The sequence below is a fragment of the Malurus melanocephalus genome, unplaced genomic scaffold (genome assembly GCF_030028575.1).
Source record: "Malurus melanocephalus ecotype Western Australia unplaced genomic scaffold, MMel_1.1 scaffold_31, whole genome shotgun sequence".
Classification (NCBI taxonomy): domain Eukaryota; kingdom Metazoa; phylum Chordata; class Aves; order Passeriformes; family Maluridae; genus Malurus; species Malurus melanocephalus.
In genome coordinates this window covers 2,897,444-2,918,872 of record NW_026623263.1, presented here as the reverse complement: position 1 = coordinate 2,918,872, position 21,429 = coordinate 2,897,444, and the positions used below count along the sequence as shown (strand labels likewise).

General features: G+C 37.4%; 1 protein-coding gene across 1 annotated transcript in view; it reads left to right on the top strand.

Moving 5' to 3' along the window:
- Positions 1-21,429, top strand: part of ARSB (arylsulfatase B) — a 62,043-nt gene that overhangs the window by 26,071 nt on the left and 14,543 nt on the right. Inside the window, exons 5-6 of the mRNA XM_057363856.1 lie at positions 4,884-5,127; positions 12,630-12,700. Coding sequence (XP_057219839.1) covers positions 4,884-5,127; positions 12,630-12,700 — 315 coding nt within the window. The remainder of the gene's footprint in view (positions 1-4,883; positions 5,128-12,629; positions 12,701-21,429) is intronic.

Below are 21,429 nucleotides of genomic sequence, written 5' to 3'. Positions count from 1 at the left end.
CTTTTGTCAGAATTTGCTCTTAAATCAAAACTTTTGCTTTTTTTTTTTTTTTTTTTTTTTTTTTTTTGTTTTCTGCTGTCTGGTGAGGTACAAATCCCAAATGAAGCATTCCCTACAACTGTGAGCGTCTATTTCCAGTGTAGATTATCTTCATAGTACAAAGCAGATTGTTTCTTCAGTTCCAGGGTAATTATCTGAGAGAGTCCATCCCAAGACTTGAATCCATGCTTCATTATTGGTCTCAGAATTGTTCTACTGCTGGTTTTTATCATCCATCTCTTCTTTAAAGAATCATTAGTCATTAAACCACTTGCTAGTTAAATACATCCCACATCACTGCATATATGCACTGCTCTTGTCAAAATGTTTGGGAGCTGGCAGCTCTTCAGAGAAGTATTTGAGAGAAACAGAAGGGCCTCTCTGTTTAGTTGTGTTTATTGATTCCTTTAAAAACTCCTGCAAAACATCTCCTACAGTTTAGAAATTACAGATTTAGCAAATTAAGCTCTTTCCCATGTATATGACAATGAATATTAATTACAAAAGCAGATGTTTTTGAGAAGAACGTTTGCCTTCATTTCCAAAGCTTGATTGTATATTCAATACACAAGACACAAGCTTTACTTTGCATCTATTTTTTATGTTGAAAGGTTTTAATTTAATAATTTTTTAAAAAAAGTTCCTAATTTTTAATAAGAAAACCACAACAGTCTGAAAGACAATCACCTACATTTTAAGACTAGGTTATATTCTCTGATTTTCTGTGTTGAAAATATGTCCTATTTTCACCCAAATTTTTGTTTTGGGATGGAGGTACTTTGTGATGTATTTTTGTTGTTTCAGCTCATTCCATCAATACTGAAGTTGATTCAGCTTTGATGGAAACTACCTTTTAAAGGAGCCAGGATGCTCTTTTTTTCCTCTTGTTTTGTCATTTACCCAGCATATATGTGCTGTGCATTTTTTCATTGTTGGTGATAGTGCCTGCTACAAGTTCTGTTTCAACCCATTCTTGTATCAGTGACTCTGTCTCTTGCCTATGTTCACTTTTGTTGCCACAAATTTCACCTCATAGAAGAAAATTCCATGAGAATGGAAATCAAGTGTCTAGGTACCCCAGTCCTTAAAATTATACACAGTGATAGCAGTGATTAATGCTGTGAGAAAATAAAGGTAGGTAAACGTCTCTCAAAGCAAACCAAGCCAAGTAGGTAACAACATTCTTTAAAAATGTGTGATGCTTCCATTCAGGAAAACAAACAAACCTGCATAAATTAGTTAGAGAATGCTTATTCCAAGTGGCATAACTTCTAGATACAGCCTTATTCTCTCCCATTTCATCCCTTTCTTTAGGGACAAGAGCTGGTTCTATGATTATTTTTTAGTACAGTGGGTACTGCTGCAGTCTAAATTATATAGATGTAATTGCAAAAATCGTTCTTACTGGGGTAATAAACATATGCTCACTATATTTTTCACACTGTTTTCTACTATTTTTAATGAAAATCATGTTTGTCTCCAGCAAACAGGCAATGAAGTATAGTGCCTGGAGAGGTTTGTATTTTCAGCTGAAGTAGCAAGGCTGAGACTTTGGTATTAAGCAATCTTACAGACCAGGGCCATGGSGTGTATGTTCCTTGATTACAAAAGCTTTGGTTTTCTGAGTTCAGATATTAGGATAAGTCATGGAGGGAAACAATTACAAAATCGATGGTAAATAGTTCAGGAAATACTGTTTTGAAATGGATTTGGAATTGGATATGAAGCCAGTGTTAGAACATGAAGGAGCAATGATTCTGTTTGTCTCATACCCAAATGGACTTAAGGACGTATTTTAAACTACTGGGAGTTTCCMCACAGACTTTGGAATTTTTTCCATGTTTGAGATGCTTTGGTAAAATAGCTTAAGGAGTTTGTAAGGAATAACTTACTTGGGAGAAAATGAGAAGGGCTATAATTCTACGGATGAAGGATCTGTCTAACCATATGCCCCCTCACTATGGCAATTCTTGCTGGCATTGTTTGGGAAAATCTTGTGAAAACTTTCAAATCTTCGGCACTTTGTGGCTGAAGAAACTCCTGAGAATGAAGTGATGTATTTTCATGTAAGAACTATAAATTACTTTTACATCTTTAACTTCAGTGGCTTTCTGAACCCGTGCAAGCTTTTAGCGTCAATAAATATATCCACAGGTCTTGTCTTGGAGGAAATGTACCTGAACACACTCATGCACAGCCGGTGCCCATCCTGTCCCTAGACATACTCCTGGAGGTAAAACTGACCAAAACAGCAGATACAGTCCTGAGTGGACTGTCTGCCAGGTCCAGGCAATCAGTGGTTTCTTGTTTACTCCCTTTCTCCCCTTATTATTTAGTGGTTTGCCTTAATATTTTATTGATACAGATTGCATTATGGTCTATTGTTATTATGTAACCAACTCCTCTTTAAAAAATCGTTGGTATTTGAAGTCCTCAATAACTGTTCAGACCGTGTGGAAGGCGTCGCTTACATACAATTCTAGAGACACATTAGTTCTCTTTTGCCTACCTGGAAAGGAAACAAACTTCAGTAATCTAAACAGAAACCATCCTTTCCCCTCCTTCAATACTTTCTTGATAACGCAGTCAAGAAATTACACAGGAAGAACCATCTGAACATGAATTCCCGAGGAAAGAAAAAGTAATGTCTCATATTCTAGCAATGTGAGAATAAGAATTCAAGTGGGGGGATGACGTTTGTTCCAATATGTCAGGTTTTTTTTTCATTTGCATATCAGATCAGATATTAAAACAAGATTTTTTTCCCCATTTCCTTTTAACTTGGTGTACTATGTCTGAATATTGATACAAGACACCAGTTTTTTCAGAATGTATGTTAGACTCCTTGCCTCAGGGAATTTATTGTGTAATGGAACTAGCAGCATATTAATGTCTTTATAGAAAGCAAGTATAATAAGGATTTGACTGTAACCTGAGAAGTGCACACTTCTCCTTCTCTATTCTTTAAAAAAACCACCTACTTCTGTAATTTTCTTGCCTCTTCATTTTTGATAATCAGGTATTTTAAAAAGCCCTCATGTACTGCTATTAAATTCATACAATGAGTAGTCTGTGATGCAAAGAAGGTATTTAATATATTTAAGTGCTGATTCCACTGTTGGCCCAAACTGTGCYCTAATACAGTGTGGACACAGCATTTTACTCTAAGGCCACCAAAGGTTAAAAGTTACTGTAAGCTCTGTCCCATGAGTATCTCTGACAGGAATTCCTGTTTACATTATGARTAGAAGGAATTGTTGAAAATGATTGTTTTTTTATTTGTAACTGGCAACTCCTTTAAGTTCTCAGATCTCAGAGATCAGCATTTTTGTGTGAGAAATAATGGTGGACCTCTTGATTAATTTCATTTTAATCAAAGAATTCAGGAGACACAGGTACCCCGACTGGAAACTAGCTAGTCCACAGAACATTTAATTCTTCTCAAATAATTCTGTTTTTACCAAGTGCTTTTTTTAGGCTTCTACCTTTCAAAGTCTTCACAGACATCCCTGGTTCATTCTTTTGTAGGACAAAAATAGTCTCGTGTGTGCAGTAGAAAGATCATTGGGGTTTTACATGGATCCCTGAATAATCACAGAATAAGCTGAGTTGACAGAGACTTGGAAGGGACCCAGAGGGGCCATTGAGTCCGGCCGTTCGCCCTGCGCAGGATCATTCCCAAGAATCACACCATGTGCCCGAAAGTATTGTCCAAATGCTTCTTCAAGTCTTGTCAAGCAAAAAGAAGATAATTTTGTTCTGGTTACAGTAAAGGTCTTCTGGAAGGTGCTGGACATCTTGTTTCTTCCCTCCAATTCAGGGGGTTTTAATCAGAAAATACAATATGAACATGTCAAATTACAGTGAATGTCAGTTCAGCAATTACTATTTGAAATAATTTTAATCTCATTAAAATAGAGGAAAATGATGCTTAACAGGATTGCCAGCAATGACTCCTCTGAGAATCATACAGTAGGTTTGAACAAGAGCAAGTGTATAAGAGTACTACAAGTAACTTCAAAGAATCATTACTGTTAACATCAAGGAGCTGGATTTTATTCTAAGTGTAAAAGCTTGGTCAGAGAGAGTTAAAAAGAAAAACATCCTATGAGCTATCTCTAATTCACGTAGATATTTCTGTAGTCATGATTCAACTTTTTCTGTAATCATCTTACATTATTCTCACCAAACAATAAATTCCGTCTATTTCCAAATTGCTTCAATTATTTAAACTAGTTTCAACTCATTTTTTTAGGGCTATCTCCTTCTGCCTCAGAAACCCTGTTTTGTTTAACCTTGTATATCAGTGTGGCTGCCTAGAAATCTGGAAAAAAAACCTTCTTTATAACTTGGTGTGCAATTATTTTCCTGAGACTGGAATAACAGGTTTTAATTTTAAACATACTGTACTGTTTTGAAAACAAGTGTGTTCTGAACACTAATGATGGCACTGATAGCAACCCTTCTTATGGTCTTTAAATTAGTTGAAACTAAATTTTTTAAGTCTTTGGTTCTGGAAGCTTTGGATACTTTGTGGTATTTCGAATCACGATCAGAGTTCATTCCTATCATAGTCTTTCTAAATTATTGTCTTGTAGTATGGTATAGTTTTTGCCTCACAATAACTTTTCATTGACATAATTTGTAAGTGTTGAAAAGTAGCATATGTTTGTTGCTTGGCCTGAACATTTGACCTTGTATGGACACTTAACAGCATTATGCAAGTCCTTGCATTACACACCTGTATTGTGAAAATATTTTTTCAAATGGATGAGSAGGTGTTGTGGGGAGGATTGTTCTGTTTCTTTCTTACCAAGATTTCTTTTTGCTTATTTGTTTTTCAGATAATGGAGGACAAACTTTAGCAGGTGGGAATAACTGGCCACTGAGAGGGAGAAAATGGACCCTCTGGGAAGGAGGAGTGAGAGGTGTCGGCTTTGTTGCAAGTCCTTTGCTGAAACAAAAAGGTGTAGAGAATCATGAACTCATCCATATCTCTGACTGGCTGCCAACCCTGGTGCACCTTGCTGGAGGACAGACCAATGGCACTAAGCCTTTGGATGGCTTTGATGTTTGGAAAGCTATCAGGTAACTTGCATTTCAGATCGCTGAGTCAGCATTCTGGTATGAGAGGAATTTAATCAGCCCAGAAAACAGAACTGCAATGGGGAGAGAATTTCCTAAATTCCTGTTCCTTTCCTAAATTAAAGGGAAGGTACAAACACAGTTAACTCTGCTGTCCATGAGAGAGTTATCCAGGTTGGAGATTAATCCTGGTGACAGATACAAAGCCTCCATACAGCTTTAACCTGGTATTTTGAATTTTTCAGTATGAACACAACAGGACACAAGTATAGCATCTTTTTTCAGTAACATTCTGTGTGAACTGATTTTGCACAGCATGGAGTATAAGTTAGTAAATTTCATGTACCAAACCCTAAACTCTACAGAGCTCGGTCAGGTATCTCTGCATTGTCCACCTGGAATTGGACACTTGGGAAATGTGTGCAGACATTAAACTCACTGAACATGGATTACATCTTGATGGTTTGTTAGCTCAGTACAGGACCTGCCAGCCTAACTTAAAGTGTAACCATTTGCACAGATCCATGTTATGCTGTCCAGTGTCTCAAAAGGCTGGTGAGATCAAGTTCAAAAGTAGACCTGACCTGGTTCCTGAGAGGTTGTGATGTTGTGATTGATCCAAGCAAGCTGGAATACTCGAAAGCACAGTGCAGACATGCTTAAATGGAAAAAAGAGGCAGCATAGCTCCAGCTGGGTTATTTCAGTGTTCTTTTATTCTACTAAAATGGATTAGAAAGTCCTTAAAACGTAAGTTTCTGCAGAATTTTTAAATTCTGTGGCCAACCTTTAGTTTTGCATTGGTTTAAATTCCTTTGTTTCTTCCTTTTCAGTGCTGCATGTAATGTATTCATTGATAGGGCTAAATCCTATTGTCTGTCTTCATACAAGTTATGTTTATTCTTGTAGGTCTTAGAATGTGGTTTTAATTCACATAAGAATCATTTAGGATGAAAAGCTTAATACTGCTAAAGCAGAGTAAAGGGACTAACAATTCTATTTCCTACATGCCATTCATTTGAGGATTAGTGTTCTGTTTCTTTTGGTCGTCTTTGTTCTGTTTTTATAGAGGGCTGACTGTGCTATATTATGTGTGTTCCAACCTTTTGTCCCCTCCTCAGGAAGAAATGTAGCTGTAGCAAATGTATTTATGTAGCAGTTACAGGTTATTTTTGCACTTTTCTGCACAATGCATCAAGATAACACTGATTTTTATGTGTCTTAGTATCCTAGACTATGAATTGCAAGAGTTAAGTTCCATTCCTAAACAAGCATGAGCAGGAGTGTTAGGGATAAGAGAGGAGAAATCGAGAGTTGGAGTAGGAAGAGTTGAACCCATCCTTAGTTAGGATGGGTTAAGACTATGTAGACCTTGGAGGGAAAAGCATAAAAAAAAAAAAGAAAACCCAACCCCCCACACCTCCTCATAATAAACCCCATGTCTGGTGTACAGAATTGTTTTTTCTGTACCTGTGGCATTACCTGTTTTGAAGCTGCTGAGTTGGGTTTCATTAGTGCTGCCTGTGTTTCTGAGGGGATAAGGGGTGGTTTTCTGCAGTAGCTGGAGTTTACAGGCTTATGGCCTTGTGCCCAGGTGTGCTGTATGGCTCTCCTCCAAATGGAAGAAGATAGCGAAATGTATAATTGAAGCCAGGGATCATTAACTGCCAGGAAGGAATGGAGATTCCCATCCAGCCAGAAAAAGTAAAATGTTTTACTTGTCAGTGTTCCCGTGGGAAAAGATCCTCACCACGGTCAAGGGTACAACCTAACCACAGACTTCTACCAGTAGAATTCCTGCCTACTTCAGGTTCAGTTTCAACCACGTATTTTTTGCAATGGATTGATCTTCTTAGGTCAGGTTACTTCAGCAGGAGAGCTGTTGGGAAGGACAGATGCTGCTTGCATTTGCATTTTTCTCTTTGCCGAGGGAATAAATGCAATGTTTACTGGCGTTGCCAGGGAACAGGCGACCACCAGAGCTTTCGGGGGTGTCAAACAGAGGGCCTCTGTCTGGATGGGTAACCAGTCAGGTTTTCTAATTGTTAGGCTCTTCACTGGTTGCTCTGGCAGCCAAAATGTCAAATTTCACATGATTTTCCCGTGTAATCAGGATAAATGAGTGTATTAAATTTCATGACCATAATTCAAAAGGTCACTTGAATATTGGATAGCGAACAATGAAGGCACAATGCCCTTTTGGTGGCATCTTATGAAAAGTTCAAATATGTTTTTTTCCTGAGATCAAATGGCTCATAATGAGTGAAATTATAACTTGCTAAGATTCTAACTCGTTTGAAAAAAAGGAAATTAATAGCCAGTCGCTGTGTTAAATCTGTATTTTGTTCAGTAGAGTCTAATATAAATAGATGCATAAGCTTCTTGTGATTTTTTTTTTTTTGGAGGTGGGGGACTTTAATCCTGAGCCTGCTGTTTTTTACATTTGTAATCAAAAGGAAAAAGATCATAAATTTGGAATCTTGATTTAGATAGTCAAAAGAATATATGGGATGGTGCAGGTATTCTCAGAGGTCACAAAATATTGAATCTATTCAGTGATACCTGTCTACTAATAATCAATATTTAAAAGATGGGTTCTTAATATATTTAAGATAATATAATTACGTTGTAATAATATAAAACATGGTGATGTAATTTATAATAAATACTCTACTACTAAAAAAAACTTATACTGTAGAAATATGATTATATATACAATACACAGAAATTCAACATAAATTTTTAAATCCTAAGTATAGATTCGGAAATTTGAGACCAAACTGAACTTTCTGTTGTGACTTTAAATGACTGGTAGTCCAACCTAGGAATCACGCTAACGTGACACCAATTATATTAAGTTCTTGTAGAATAAAGAAGTGCTGACAGTCACATGTATACCCAAGTGTTCCTTTCATGCCTTGTCTACTTGGTTTTGACTTGAAGGACCAGAAGACATTTAATGGTTAGGAGGAAATAGCAGGAAAAGATGATGTTCAGGAGCACATTTCTTGTGGACCGAAATACATTCTTTTGCTTCTAATTAGCTATACTCTTATGTTTCTTCCATAGAATGTATGAAACTGAGGAAGCATCATGTTTGTGTCCTCAGTGTTTGAACACTTAGGTAAAAATTTGCATGCTACTTAAAAGATCTTTAAGAGGGAATTTAACTCAAAAGCTTCTCTGCTCCTTCCACATCCATCTGCTGACCCATTTCTGTTTCAACAATGCATCAATGACCTAATGAAAGAGGGGTGTGATTTTATTTAACATAGAAACTGAAATGAAGCAGTTTTGCTCACATTCTTACTGCCTGATAGTCTTACTCACCAAGAGGTGTGTGTGTCTCAGAAGTCTGCTCAGGTAGACACAGGAGGAGGATGTCAAGCCATCCATCCCCCTGGCACCTCGACACCAGGATGTTTGTGAACATACTGGGCCCAGCATCTGTTGCTGTGGTGCAAAGGTCCAGGGTGCCAGCTGTGGAGTCCAGGGATGCCAGGCTTCTTCTGTGTTCTTCTTCAAGTGGTCACTGCACAGGTTCTGATTATGCCTGTTGGCATGCTTTTGATGCTGCTTCTGTGTGCTATGTCACCTCAGCATGTCCCTGAGGCCATCAGTGCTTCATCTCTGGATGTCCCTGTCCAGTGGAACTGGCCTTGATGTCCCTCGATGTGCTGGGGTCTTGCTGTCATGCCAGTATGGATTGTCATTAACATTGGCTGTTACAAGAGCCCTTTCCCTGCTCTTGGGYTCATGCTGTTATCTCCAAACACAGATTTCACCGGTCTTTGTCCATCCATATCAATCTTGGACTGTTTTTCTGTGCAAAATTTTGTTGCAGCAAATAATCAAATCAGTACAATGCAATTTTTATTTTTCTATGAGTACCTTTGAAATTTAATTTGATTTCCCCTTTAATGTCTCTAACTTCTTTTTGAAAATAACTTAGCATAGTATTCCTGTGTCAACTTATTTTTGGGTAGCTATTAGATATTACCAGTCTCAAATATCAATGTCTTATAAAGGTTTATAATTAAATAATAAATAATAGAAGATTACCCTTTTGTCTTGTATTAACATGAGTAAGACTACAATATAGTCTAAAACCATGTATGTGTTAGAAATTATTTCTGAAAACGCAGTGATAATATCACTGATAAAATTTACAAAAATAGCAATTGAGAATACCAAGAAGAGTACTAAAATGCAGCCAGTCAAGGAGTCTAAATTGTACTGCCTATTTCCAAGCAAGTGTCTCAAAAGGCATTTGCATGTTTAAGAAACATCTGTTCTCCAGATGCTTCCTACTCTACTGAAATCAAGACACTAGGCAAAATAGTTTTTCTTATATAAAAATTTTCTTTGTTTGATGCATTTTTTTTGATACATCTTGATATTCAGTACTGAATATTCCAGCGTGTCCATGCTCAGAGAAAGAATTTCATTTTGCATTAACAGAAACAGGGAATGGTAGAACACATGAAGTAACATAGACAGTGAGAGATTCAGGATAAAATATGCTACGAATAACTATTATTTTGTCAAAGCTTATTAGCAAGCAGAGAGCTTAAAGTTTTTTTCATATATTTTGCATGGCAAGTTTCCTGTTTATGTTTTTATACTATTGGAGATATCAGAATTGATTGGGTGAAGTAAATGAAGTAAGATCAACTTGAATTCTTTTGTACTGAATGATTGCATTTGTTTTAGGAATCAAACACCTGTTTAAAAAATGYCATTGTTGTGATATAAACTAACACTGAAGAAAGAGCAGTCTAAAGTTGAGAGTAATGTTTATTTCTAGCATCTCTGCAATATAATTATTTTAGGAAAGCATTGCAGATAAGACCCAGAGAAATATGACAGGGCTATAAAGGCTCAGATTTTGCTTAGTGACATGGAGAATGTTTTTGTGCAGGACAAACATACTTACCCTGAAAAACCTTGGATTCCTTTCCAAGGACACCTTCTGGCTGCTTAACAACAACGAAAGAGAAAGATTGCATGTAGATCTTTGTGCTCACTAAGGAATAACAAGTCTTTCTGTATGCTTTAAGAACTTTGCAGATCAGAAGATAGAGCAATGATCTCAGCATGACCTAGCTGATTCTCGTACCAACACTGAGGTTGGGCCATACACTTTCATTAGGCTGTTCTTACATAAAGGACTGTTTTGAGAAACAGCTGCTTAATTAAATAATTAAGACATGTCCTAATTATTCTGCCATCAGACATGGTAGAATAATAACCAGATAAAATTAAAACTTCCTTATGTTTAGGATGACGTATTAGGATATTGAAGCCTAAAAATAAATATTCTAAAATTAGAGCATGGTAAGATATGGTTGCAGAGGCAGTTACTGAAATACAAAGGCAAGTTTCCCTAGAGAATTTGATTGCTTTGTTATTGTAGCTYAGTTGGCTAGACTTTATTCCTGATGCACAATATCCTTGCAGAACATCTGCCAAGGTGAATCTGTAGTCGAGTCTGTGTCTGTGTGGAGTTTTATAAAGGAGAAGGAGGACAAAGTTAAGGCACTTCCAGGAAAAGGGATCTCTGTTACAGATGTAAATTTCCAATTTGTTGTCCCCAGAATATTTTCTGTTTTCCTGATGTCTTTTGCTGTGGGAACAGATTTTTTTTTTTTTTTCAACATACAGTGCCAAGTTCTTCGGCCATTGTTTTGTGATATATGCTGGTTATAAATGTCCATGCTGTGCACAACAAGAGTTACTGGAGTAACACTGCAACTGAAAAACAGTTCTGTATCCTGGAACAGCTCTGCAGAGCTTAATGCAGCAATGCCATAAGCTTCATGGAGTATATCCCTCTCTGGCCCTGCTGCTCACACAGCACACAGTGAATACTCAGTGGCATTGTGAAAATATTGAATCTAGAAAGATGAGAAGTAATTAGGAGTAAGTTACTTAATTCTTCTGTATTTGATTCTGGTGGAAGATACTGGATTACTTAGCATAATGTTGGTTTCTTTGTTTTAAAATATACTGAAAAATGTAGATACAGTTCATAAATTGCAAGGTAGGAAAACCTTCGCAGACAGTTATTGCGGAGTCAATCACAGGCTATAAATTTCAGTCCTAGTTTAACTTTTGCTCACTGGTTCTTGTTGCTGTTACCTACGAACAGATGGTAAAAGGTGCACTTAACCACAGCTGTCAGTGGAGCATATAGAGACAGATAGACTTTATTAAATCTAAGATGAAGTTTATTTAAATAAGGCTGAGCATTCCTTAATTAAGAGTGTAACTACTATAGATACCAGGGTGTGGGGGGACAATTCGGCTTTCATTCATATTTTGAGAATAACATTTTTGTGGCAGTTTCTATACATTGAATTACTAGCACTGTATCTTAATAATTAATTGTAACGCCTCTGTATTAATTACAATAGTGTATTACCTGAACACATTTTATCTGTTAATTCYTCTTGTTAGTTCCGTACTCACTCAAAATGTAGCATCCAGAAATAGTTTTAGAAATTTAATAGAAAAGTATTATTTTATTTATTTGTTACTGAAAATTTTAAATTAGAGGTCAATATTGTTTAATTATATATTTTGTTTATTAGAATAACTGTGATTCTTTAGATTATATATTTTATGTATTAAAATAACTAACTTTTTAGGTATTCACTGAGGTTTTATGTTACCTTATTTTTTTATTCTTGATGTCAAGAAGCTTATGGGCCCTGGTTGAATTTTTGTGTGTTAAGTTAATCTTCTTAATGAAATAAAAGACAATTTAAATTATTTGGGAATTTCTTAAAGGGTGTGTTTAGGTTCACTGTCAAAAAACAAATTTTTGTTGTGTCTTCATGTAGCCAAGGTCCTTTCTAATTATGTCTTCCTACTCATGTTGCCCTTTTTAAGGGGTAAATTTCCTTCACTCAGTTTTTTAGGTCTAGGATTTACTTAGCTAAGAAAATATATGGGTGAGGTCAGAGATTTCTTCCACACCATCTCTGTGTAGTGAAGGGCTACAAAAAGACAGATGGCTTTTCTTTTTTAACACAACATGATTTGGAGTATCTAAATAGTCCTTGTGACCTCAATTAGAAATCGAAGGTGGGTTTTTTTTTTGTGGGATAGCAGTGCCTGTGGTGTTTTTAAAGGCACCCAGCCATAAAGCTTTCAGCACTTGTTCAGGTATGCAGAGTGCATAGCAAGTGCCATGCCAGCTTATGCTGTGAAATTTGATTCTTAAAGTTGATTGTTGCAAACCCCTCTTTTGATAGGGCTGGTTTTGTACTTTGTAAACTTTTGAGTAATCCAAATAAATGCCACTGAAGTTACGGAAAACTTGATGGGGGCAAAAGCTGTTGCTACTAAGCTGTAAAAGAGCATTCAGATTAAATATGATACTAATTAGTTTACAGTTGTGAGCTCACTCCCTATTAAGATGGTAACAATCCTTAAAATAAAGATGCAGAACCCTAATGAGCCATGGAAGGTAATTAACATTTCCTTTTGAAATTTCTCTTAGTGAAGGAAGACCTTCTCCCAGAGTAGAACTGCTGCATAACATAGACCCCATGTTTGTGGATAACTCCCCATGTAAGTATGGTTAAGATTTATTAAAAGTACAGTTTATCATCTGAACTGTCTTCTGTAAGTGAAGTATTTTCTTCCAGGTGAAACAAAATCTTTTAGCATGCCTTTTGCTTTTAAGTAAGTGGCTTTAAATACAGAAACATCATCCCCTGGATGCTGTAAGTACTTCAGTGTGATCAACATGAGGTTCCTATTTCAGAGAGCTCTGGAACACTGCTGAGTAATGAGTAAAGTGCTTTGGGACATGGACGTGTTGAGGAGCAGCTGTGAGCCTGAGGTGCACAGGGAGGCACAGTGCCAAGAGCCCTTTCCAAACCCTCTCCCCTGTGTTCCAAATGAACTGCTCTCCCTAATGCATCTTGATGCAGCTGTACAATATGACCTTGCAAGTGGAAAGCTTGAGTTTGAGAGAAGCTGTGAAGTTCCTAGGCTTGTGATTGCTTTTGTTCCATAATAAYGTGGGTTGGATCCTAAATGCCACAATCACATGAATTGGAGCTGAAGTTTGCTATAACTCTGTAGCTCTATAAGCACCATCTGTTTTATGATTCAACATTATTAGTTTGCTAAGGACTACAAACTTTTCAGGCAGACAGTTTTTTCATACAGCTCACTGGAACAGATCCCGTCCAGCGTTTTCGTAACATTTCTGTATTTCATTATATGAAGAAGTAAATCCAGGCAAAGAAAAGGTAGTGCAGTGGAGACAGTGATCTGTTGCCTGCAAGATGAATGCGCATTGTGCTGCAATAACTGCATGGAAGTGGGTAGGGTGGCCTTTTGCAATTTACATCTGGTCCTKCTTTTCTGAGCAGGAGCAGCACTGTGCCTGTCTATTGATGGCAGCACTGCCTGATAATTCCTGCATACTAATTGAATTAAGGTGCAGCTACTCCCATTTGCCTTCCCCATTTGCCTTCGAAAAAATGCTTAGTGAGTCATAGCATTCCTGTGCAATGTTATGCCCTGGTGAGATGTTCTCAGGCATGCTGCAGAGACCTTCTTCTCCTTGTGGGGATGGCCTGTGATTGAGCTCAGCAGAGGTGTTTGAGTAGACAATTCCTGGACTAAGCAGAATAGGGACAAGCTCAGGAACCTGAGCTCTAGGAAATACATCCCCAAATTGCTTCCATGGTGCTATGCCCTGATGATCCTTCACTGTTTGCTACATACGTCGTCATGTCCTTAGTTTTTGTGTGCATTGTGTGAAATGTGGGCAGGGAGTGGGGAGGGAGTCAGAAGCTGTAGTAGGTGGAAATCTTATGCTGGATGAGATGTGTTTTTTAAGAATCATGAGCAGAGGAAGTTGCTTGCACGCCTGTAAATCCACACTGTTTTTATGTACCTTTCAAAACTGCAGTTATTAAAAGCAAAAACTTAACTCTTCACCAGCACCTTCTTATGCACCATATAGGATTTCCCTGTCTTTTCTCAGCAAAGCTCTATTCTTTTGGCAGTTTACTTTGTGCCTCATACTGAAATTATGCTTTGTCATATAAGGATTAAAACTTCTGTTCAGCGTCCTGAATTATTAGGAGTGATTATATATGTGTGTAAATGAGATGATTTCTGCTTACTGTTTGTTTTTTATTTATTGAAACCAAGTAATAGGTTTAGAATTAACATTAGAAATATTTTCAGCAACCTTGACTCTCTTTGTGTTTTGTTGTTTTGTCTTGTTTTGTCTTGTTTTGTCTTGTTTTGTCTTATTTTGTCTTGTTTTGTTTTGTTTGCTTTGTTTAACAAAACATCTTAAACTGTCCATGCAGTGTTCTTATTACCAAAATTATAAACTGTGTCACTCTGGAGTCTTGCTCTTTCTTTAACTGTTTGATTTTTCCATGTCCTGACTGTTTTGACATTGGCATACTCTTTTGCCTATTATGCTTAAACATAYACCTGCAGGTTTTGTTGGGTTCTTTCTAAACTCCTGTATAATCTTTTCCCTTCTTTGTGCACATTTTGCTCTTGTCCTAGTCTACTTTGAAAAATCACATCACATAAATCACCTCGTGTCTGATGAAGTATTCCTATTATGCTAATGCTTTCCTTTTTGTAGAAATTTGAATTAGAAAGTGAAATAATAAATGGAAGATAAGGTTAACCAAATCTTTGGGTTTGCAGAGTACTTCAGAAGAGCAAATAGGCAATTAAATCTCAAGATTCTATTAAACATAACAAAAAGAGAACTTTTCAGTTTGTTGTGGTTATTCAGGTGAGAAAATGGTGCTGTTGTAGCTGAGCACATGTAGAACATTAAGTTACTATTTTACCTGCTTTCAGTGCAGGTTCAGTGTTCCTGAACCCTTGAGTGGTTTTGCATATAATGTATACATTCTTTCAGCATAATRTATTTTTATTTAATGGATGCATTTATCTTCATCTCTATCAGAATGAATTGATAACATATATATTTACTAGTATGAATGATGGGATGTCTCATGTAATTAAGTGTGGTTTTTAATTGAAGCAGGAAAACTGAGCTTTATTCTGTTCAGATTTTTTACACCAAAATAGGCACTCCTTCATGGAAGAATTTGTGCATGAGACATTAATTAGTTTAGTGCCAAGTCAACTGTTACAGCCAAGTTTTCAGCAGAATGTTAAGTTAAAGTAGTAAGACATAGTGTCTTGATTACAGAGGTAGCAGTGTCTTTGTTACTCTGGTCTATTAGAACTGACCTTGGGCTGTGTGTTTGCCACTTGTGGGGTAACATCATAGAACTTTTCAGCTTCTCAGACTGAGTGCTGTTTTCTGATCTCTGGACATCAACCGGGGTTGATCCAGCAGATCTGATGAATATACTGATCATTGTCTACTTTCCTTTTTTCAAGGCCTGATGTCTGGTAACATTGTAGCCCTGTGGTAGCCTTGTGTCAAAGTACTGCACACTTCTCTCCTGTTGTTAATACTAAAGAACACCAGAGGGAAAACGCTGCAAACCAGTGTGCCTGCAGTTCCATTTTACAGAAGAAAATTGCTCAGGTCTTATTTCACTGACTACTTCTAGTAAATCATCTCTCTCAGATGGCAGACTTTCTTCATTCAAATATAAACCTTTCCTGTGGTCTGATACACATGGGCAGTGTTTTAAACTGTAGTTCCTCATTTGTCATCTTTAGTGTTAGAAGAAGGTGTTCCTCTCCCTGGCTTCAGACCTTGCCTGCAGTTTCCCTCTGATCTGTGGCAGCCCAGAGGAGTGGTTGGGGTTAAAAACAAGCTTTTCTCTCAATGAACTRATCTGGTTTGTGGTGCAGACCCACAGCAATTGTACTTGTGTAASAGCAGACGTGGAATGAAAATCTAGGGTGGGATCTCCAAAACYTAGATGAGAGGAGTGGCTTGTGGGTTTTGAGGATTGCAAAGCCAGTCTGGTGGTGGGTTATTGCCAAGATGGCCAGCCTATCCTCTCCCTTTCCTCCTTCATTCTTCCTTCTCTTGAGTTAGATGTAGAAATCACATGGTGACAAGATGATGCTTCTGCCAGATCAATTTCAGACTGTTCTGGAAGCCACGCWAAAGAGGAGGAAAGGTTTCTACCACATCAGTGAGCTGAATCAACCTGCCCTGTAGCTGTATGGCTGGAGCAGGGGATCAGTGTGTGGCTGGTGGCAGATGGAGGGTCTGGCCACAGGATTCACCAGCTGAGATCAGCTCTGACCACACTGGGAACCTCAGCCAGAGGCAGTAGTTTCATGGAGTTTAAGCTGGTAGGCTCTGCTGCTACCACCGAGAATATCCTGCCCCACACAGTGCTTCACCACTGCTCCCCCTTCTCTTGGGCACCAAAACCACTCACAGAGCTGGGCTATGAACCAGGTCAGGATATTGGTTCAGATTTTCATTAGCCTTTTTTCTTCCCCCTCTGGATATATGTTGGATAGCCAAGTGCTCATTTCGGCACAAAGAATGGGACTAGAAGGAATTTTGAGGGACAGGCAGACCGATTCTTTTGGCTCTGAAATTAAATCAGGTTTCTGTTTCATGGCACAGTGTAAAGTGATCCAACAGGTTTCTGCTGGCGATGTGCTTCACTTTCTCCCCTTCCCATTCCCAGCCATGTGCTCCCAATGCCTATTTTGCATTCATTTCGGCACTGCTTGGATACCTCTGTGGACCAATCCAACTTGCTAGCCTGGTTTTCCTCTGTCATGTAGGTTGGATCTGCACATTGGAGGGGCTGATGGATGCCAGCAGCAACCCAGGGCAGGGGCAAGGAGGGTGTGTGTTTGGAAGAGGGGAGGCAGAGGGAGAAATAACCCTCCAAGTGCTGTCTGGCTGCCTCTGGAGCCACAGCCCCAGGGGGAAGGAGTGGGAAACCACATCTGCTGGTTGAACCTTGTCGTGCTAAACCAGTCTGGTGAGCTCTGCAGATGGAGCCGGACCTGTGCACCTCAGAGTGATTGTTTCTCTCTCTCGTGCTAAAACCCACCCCTTTTGTCTTTCTGGTTATTTCTTCATCACACTGTTGATTTTTTTTCAGAAATGATGAATCTATGTCTCAATTGCTTGGTCTCAGTGTAGATTTGTAGTTTATTGGGGAGCTTGCATTTATGTAAATTTGCTATGAAAAACCTACTGTCTTTCAGTTTTGGGTCTGAAACATCCACATTTTCTCTTAGCTTTAAAGATTCAGTAGTAAAATAAGAAAATGAAAAACAGAAAGCTAAAATTATGTTGAGAGTATAATTTTTCTCTGTAATGTATAGCTTAGGAAAGCATAAATAGAATGCATAAAGTAAATTAAAAGTTGCATAAGTAAAAAACCTGATTTACATGCATTTGAAGAGAAAAGAAACAAAATTGTTTCACCCCATTTTTGTGACTTTGTCTTTAAAAATAAAAAAGTAGCCAAATTGTTGATGGTTTGGCAGCTGTGCGGGTGACATCATCTCTTCCATTGTGAAAGATCTGCTTTCTTTTCAACAGTCTTATGGCATTTCATCAAGTTTTGGTGATTCAGCTAAATTAAAACCCAACTGGATTTAAGTCTCAATTCCCCTAACTGCTAAACCAAACTTATTTCTGACCACAGTCATTGCTAGATGGCCTGTCTTGAAGCGGTATTGAAACTTTATATCCCACAGAAGGCAATTTTATTTTGAGAATCAGAACTAAATGACATGCTGAAAGGAAATGTACCCTTTAATTCAGAGCTGTTAATCAGAATCTGTCAGAACACACTGTGTTAGTTTTAGTCCAACTTGCTAAATTTATTAATGAATTTAGTGACTTTCACAAAATCTTGTAGACTACATGTGCAGCATCACTTTTTCTTCAAAGTGAACTTGAATTTCTTAAAATTAGAAAGATATATTCAAAATAAATATGTTTTGGGTGGGGCTTGCTCTAGGCTGAAAAAAACTTTTACCTTCATTTAAGATTCCAGACTTAACCATAAACGAAAACTTCAAAGGCATAATAACATTGTAGATTACTAATTGTAGTCAATTTATTTGGAAGATGTATCTATTCAGAGGCAGACATCCAAGACAGAGAACTTGTAAAAACATTTTGTGATTTTTCTCCAAACTTTTATTTGCCTAGAGCAAAATTAATCAAATTTTACATTGCTCTCCTTGACATTTGAAAGAAGGCATTACCTCATATACTGCACTATTTATTGCCAAAATAAATGATTGCTTATAACGGGCTGGATCTGCTATATGCAGAATATACACATTATTGCAATATAKGACAACAGAGAAGCCTTTTCCATTCTGGAACTGATGTGTCATTTGTGGATATTAAAATTGCATTTTAATGGTTGTAGCATTATATATTGTATCCATACCTAAATAAAAATGATTCATCTAGGTTTAGAAATAGACATTCCAGGCTCCTCTAGTCCCATTTTTTACTTATTTTGCCTAGGTAAAAGATGATTCCTGAGACTTTGTAGGGCAGAAATTACTTCTTCCCCAGTTCTTTTACTCATGATCTAAATTGTTTAGAATTACTTAACAAAAAGGAAGGGAAAAAAAAAAGAAGAAAAAAAGGTGAAAAATCTGTCATAATGGAGTTACTCAGTAGCAGCAGAAGATGCACAGATGAGTGTGCTGGCTGGGTAGTGGATGCAATAAATACACTCCATGTCTGTGACAGGCTTAAGACCCAAAATCTACTCTGGTGTCAAAACTGCAGAAAATTGATCAGTGTGGTCATCTGACAGAGCTTACATAGTGACAGCTGGAAAGGGAGAATGGTCAAGAAAGGACAAAATCACAGACACTTTCTTTGCTTTTCCAAATTACCATTTTTGTGCAAAATTATACATATGCACGCYGACATCGGGACTCTGTCATCTTCCCATTTGAAGAAAATCACAAATTGCAGTGATCCCCTGTAGGTTTATAAGGCACGAGTTGCCGGCACAGGACTCTGGATCCCTCAGCCACTTCACGCAGTGCATGTCATGCTGACCTGGCAGCTCTGGGCAGAGCTCAGCTCCACTCTGTAATGGGAGGCTGCTGTTCCAGCGAGCTCTGCTGCCATTCACATCAGAGATAAGTGGTGTTTTTCTTTTGACTGTCAGCCATATGAGTTTCTGGGGTGTAGCTCTTGCTGTCAGGAAGTTTGGGCTGTGGTTCTGTGTTGCCTTGGCTCTTAGCCCATCTGCATCTCATATCCCATCATCCATCCCTGCAGTATTCAATAATAGAGGATTGCATGTTTGGTGAGCCTCATAAATACTAATCCCTGTGTTTCCTTTGGGATGCAGATAATCTCTTTGAGCATTTAGAAACATTAGGTCACTTGATTAAGTGTGTAATGCAAGTATCGTGACGGGAATTCAGAAATCCCTCTATACTGCTCTTTTATGCTTTATTCTATTCTTTAATTATTTTAGCATAACACTTGCATTTTATATTTCTATGCAATTCTTGATGTAAATGGTAGATTACATTTTTCAAATTAAATATTTCTGAATCATAATCCCAAAAACTTTTAATTGTGCACAGGTTGTTAGAGCTGCTGCTCAGTTCTCTTTACTTCAACACTGCAGCCTTACAGTGATGAGGTTTGGGTATTTTACATATAAGGCCACCACAACATGACATATCTTTAATAATTCATAAGTTCCATTACAATCAGTTAAAATTTATTTACTGGAAAAGCTAAGATTTTATTTACTGTTTTCCTTATTTTCCCATCAGAAGTGAAAGTTTCAAATTTCTTTTTGCTGTCTCTCATTGTTACATTTAATGTTGTAAGCTATTATATCAAGTTTGCTCTATTTTAGAATAACTTCAATTTTTTTTTAATCTGTATTTGTGTAAGAATGTAGTAACCTGGATAAATGCTTCACTCAATTGTTGTGCACAGGGATTTTTTGCTGCCCACAGTGATTCTGGATTGTTCACAAACTCAGTTGCTTGTGTGGTGTGGTATTTCTGTAAAGAAATTATATATTGCAGAAAAAGAAGGTGAATACTTCAAATGTCTGCTCTTGTTGAAATTAAGCTGAATATGTATTTTGAAAGGTAAGAGACTGAAAATGATATTCTAGTAGAAATCTTTCCTTTGAAATCCAACATTACTGAGGTAAAACTGCCATTAGAAAGAATAATACTAGATCTGTATGATCACAGCATTTAACTAAGTGAATTAAGATAGGTGACCYTCACTGTCTTGGGTTCGTGTACAGCACAGCCCTACACCTTGTCAACATGATGTCAGTAAGTTACAGTGTCTCAGGGCTCACATGCTTCTCAAAATCAGTATTCTGTTCATTCGCCCAAGGTTAAGGTCAAGGCTGTTCCTCAAATGTTTTTTCTTTTAATAAGAAAAAGACTCAGAGTTTTGTAAAAAACTCATTATTGCCATAAAGCAGCAAAAGGTCAGAAAATGTCTTTCCTCAGTGAAGTAGCAAAACCCCTTATTTCTTCAGTAATTCATTGTCACAGTATAAGTTGGAAGAGCCCTTGACATTTCCAGAGTTTCCTTGTCGAGGTGAAATAATTGCTTTACACATCATGGTTCAAAAAACCAGGAATCGGTACAAAGTACGTATATGCAAAGGCCTTATAAGCTCACAGAACCATCTGCATTTCAAAGAGACTGTAACAAGATTGTTCTTTCTTCTGACATATTTTCATGAGCTCTTGCATTAATTAAGGCATCAGGGCTACAAATACTCGTTCAACTTCAGAAATGTACCTTATAAATGGGATAAGCCAATATAAACTTCAGTTTCTATAAGTGAAATAGAAGAATGACTTTCTACTGGCTGGTACTGACCCCTGAGCTGTCTTTAAGAAAACACTGTAGAATATGTCTTTTATTCACTGTAAACATGAAGGAAAATTTGCTGGCTTTAAAAGAAAATTCTGCTTTTTTTTCTAGAGCAGAAAAGCAAAAATGAATTGACTTTATCAATTTTGCAGTCATAGACTGCAAAAACAGTCTGTTCCAAACAAGATATTCTTACGTGTACTTCCCTTAAAACAGTATAAATTACTTGCTGTGGCTTTTATATTTGACTTTTCCCCTATGTTGATGATGATTCTAAAATAGATGTGAACATTCAGTAAGCTCTAAATTTTGGCTTTAATGTGGATGATGGTGACTGTGAATGTTAAGATAAATATTCATAACATTTTTTCCTGCCGTTCCACCATCTCTTCCCATTTTTCCATCTCTTCCTAGGAGAGATGTAGGAGATTTTACCCCATGTAAACAAGGGTTAATTCAGACACAGTACCATGAAGTTGGTTCAAATTATATATCC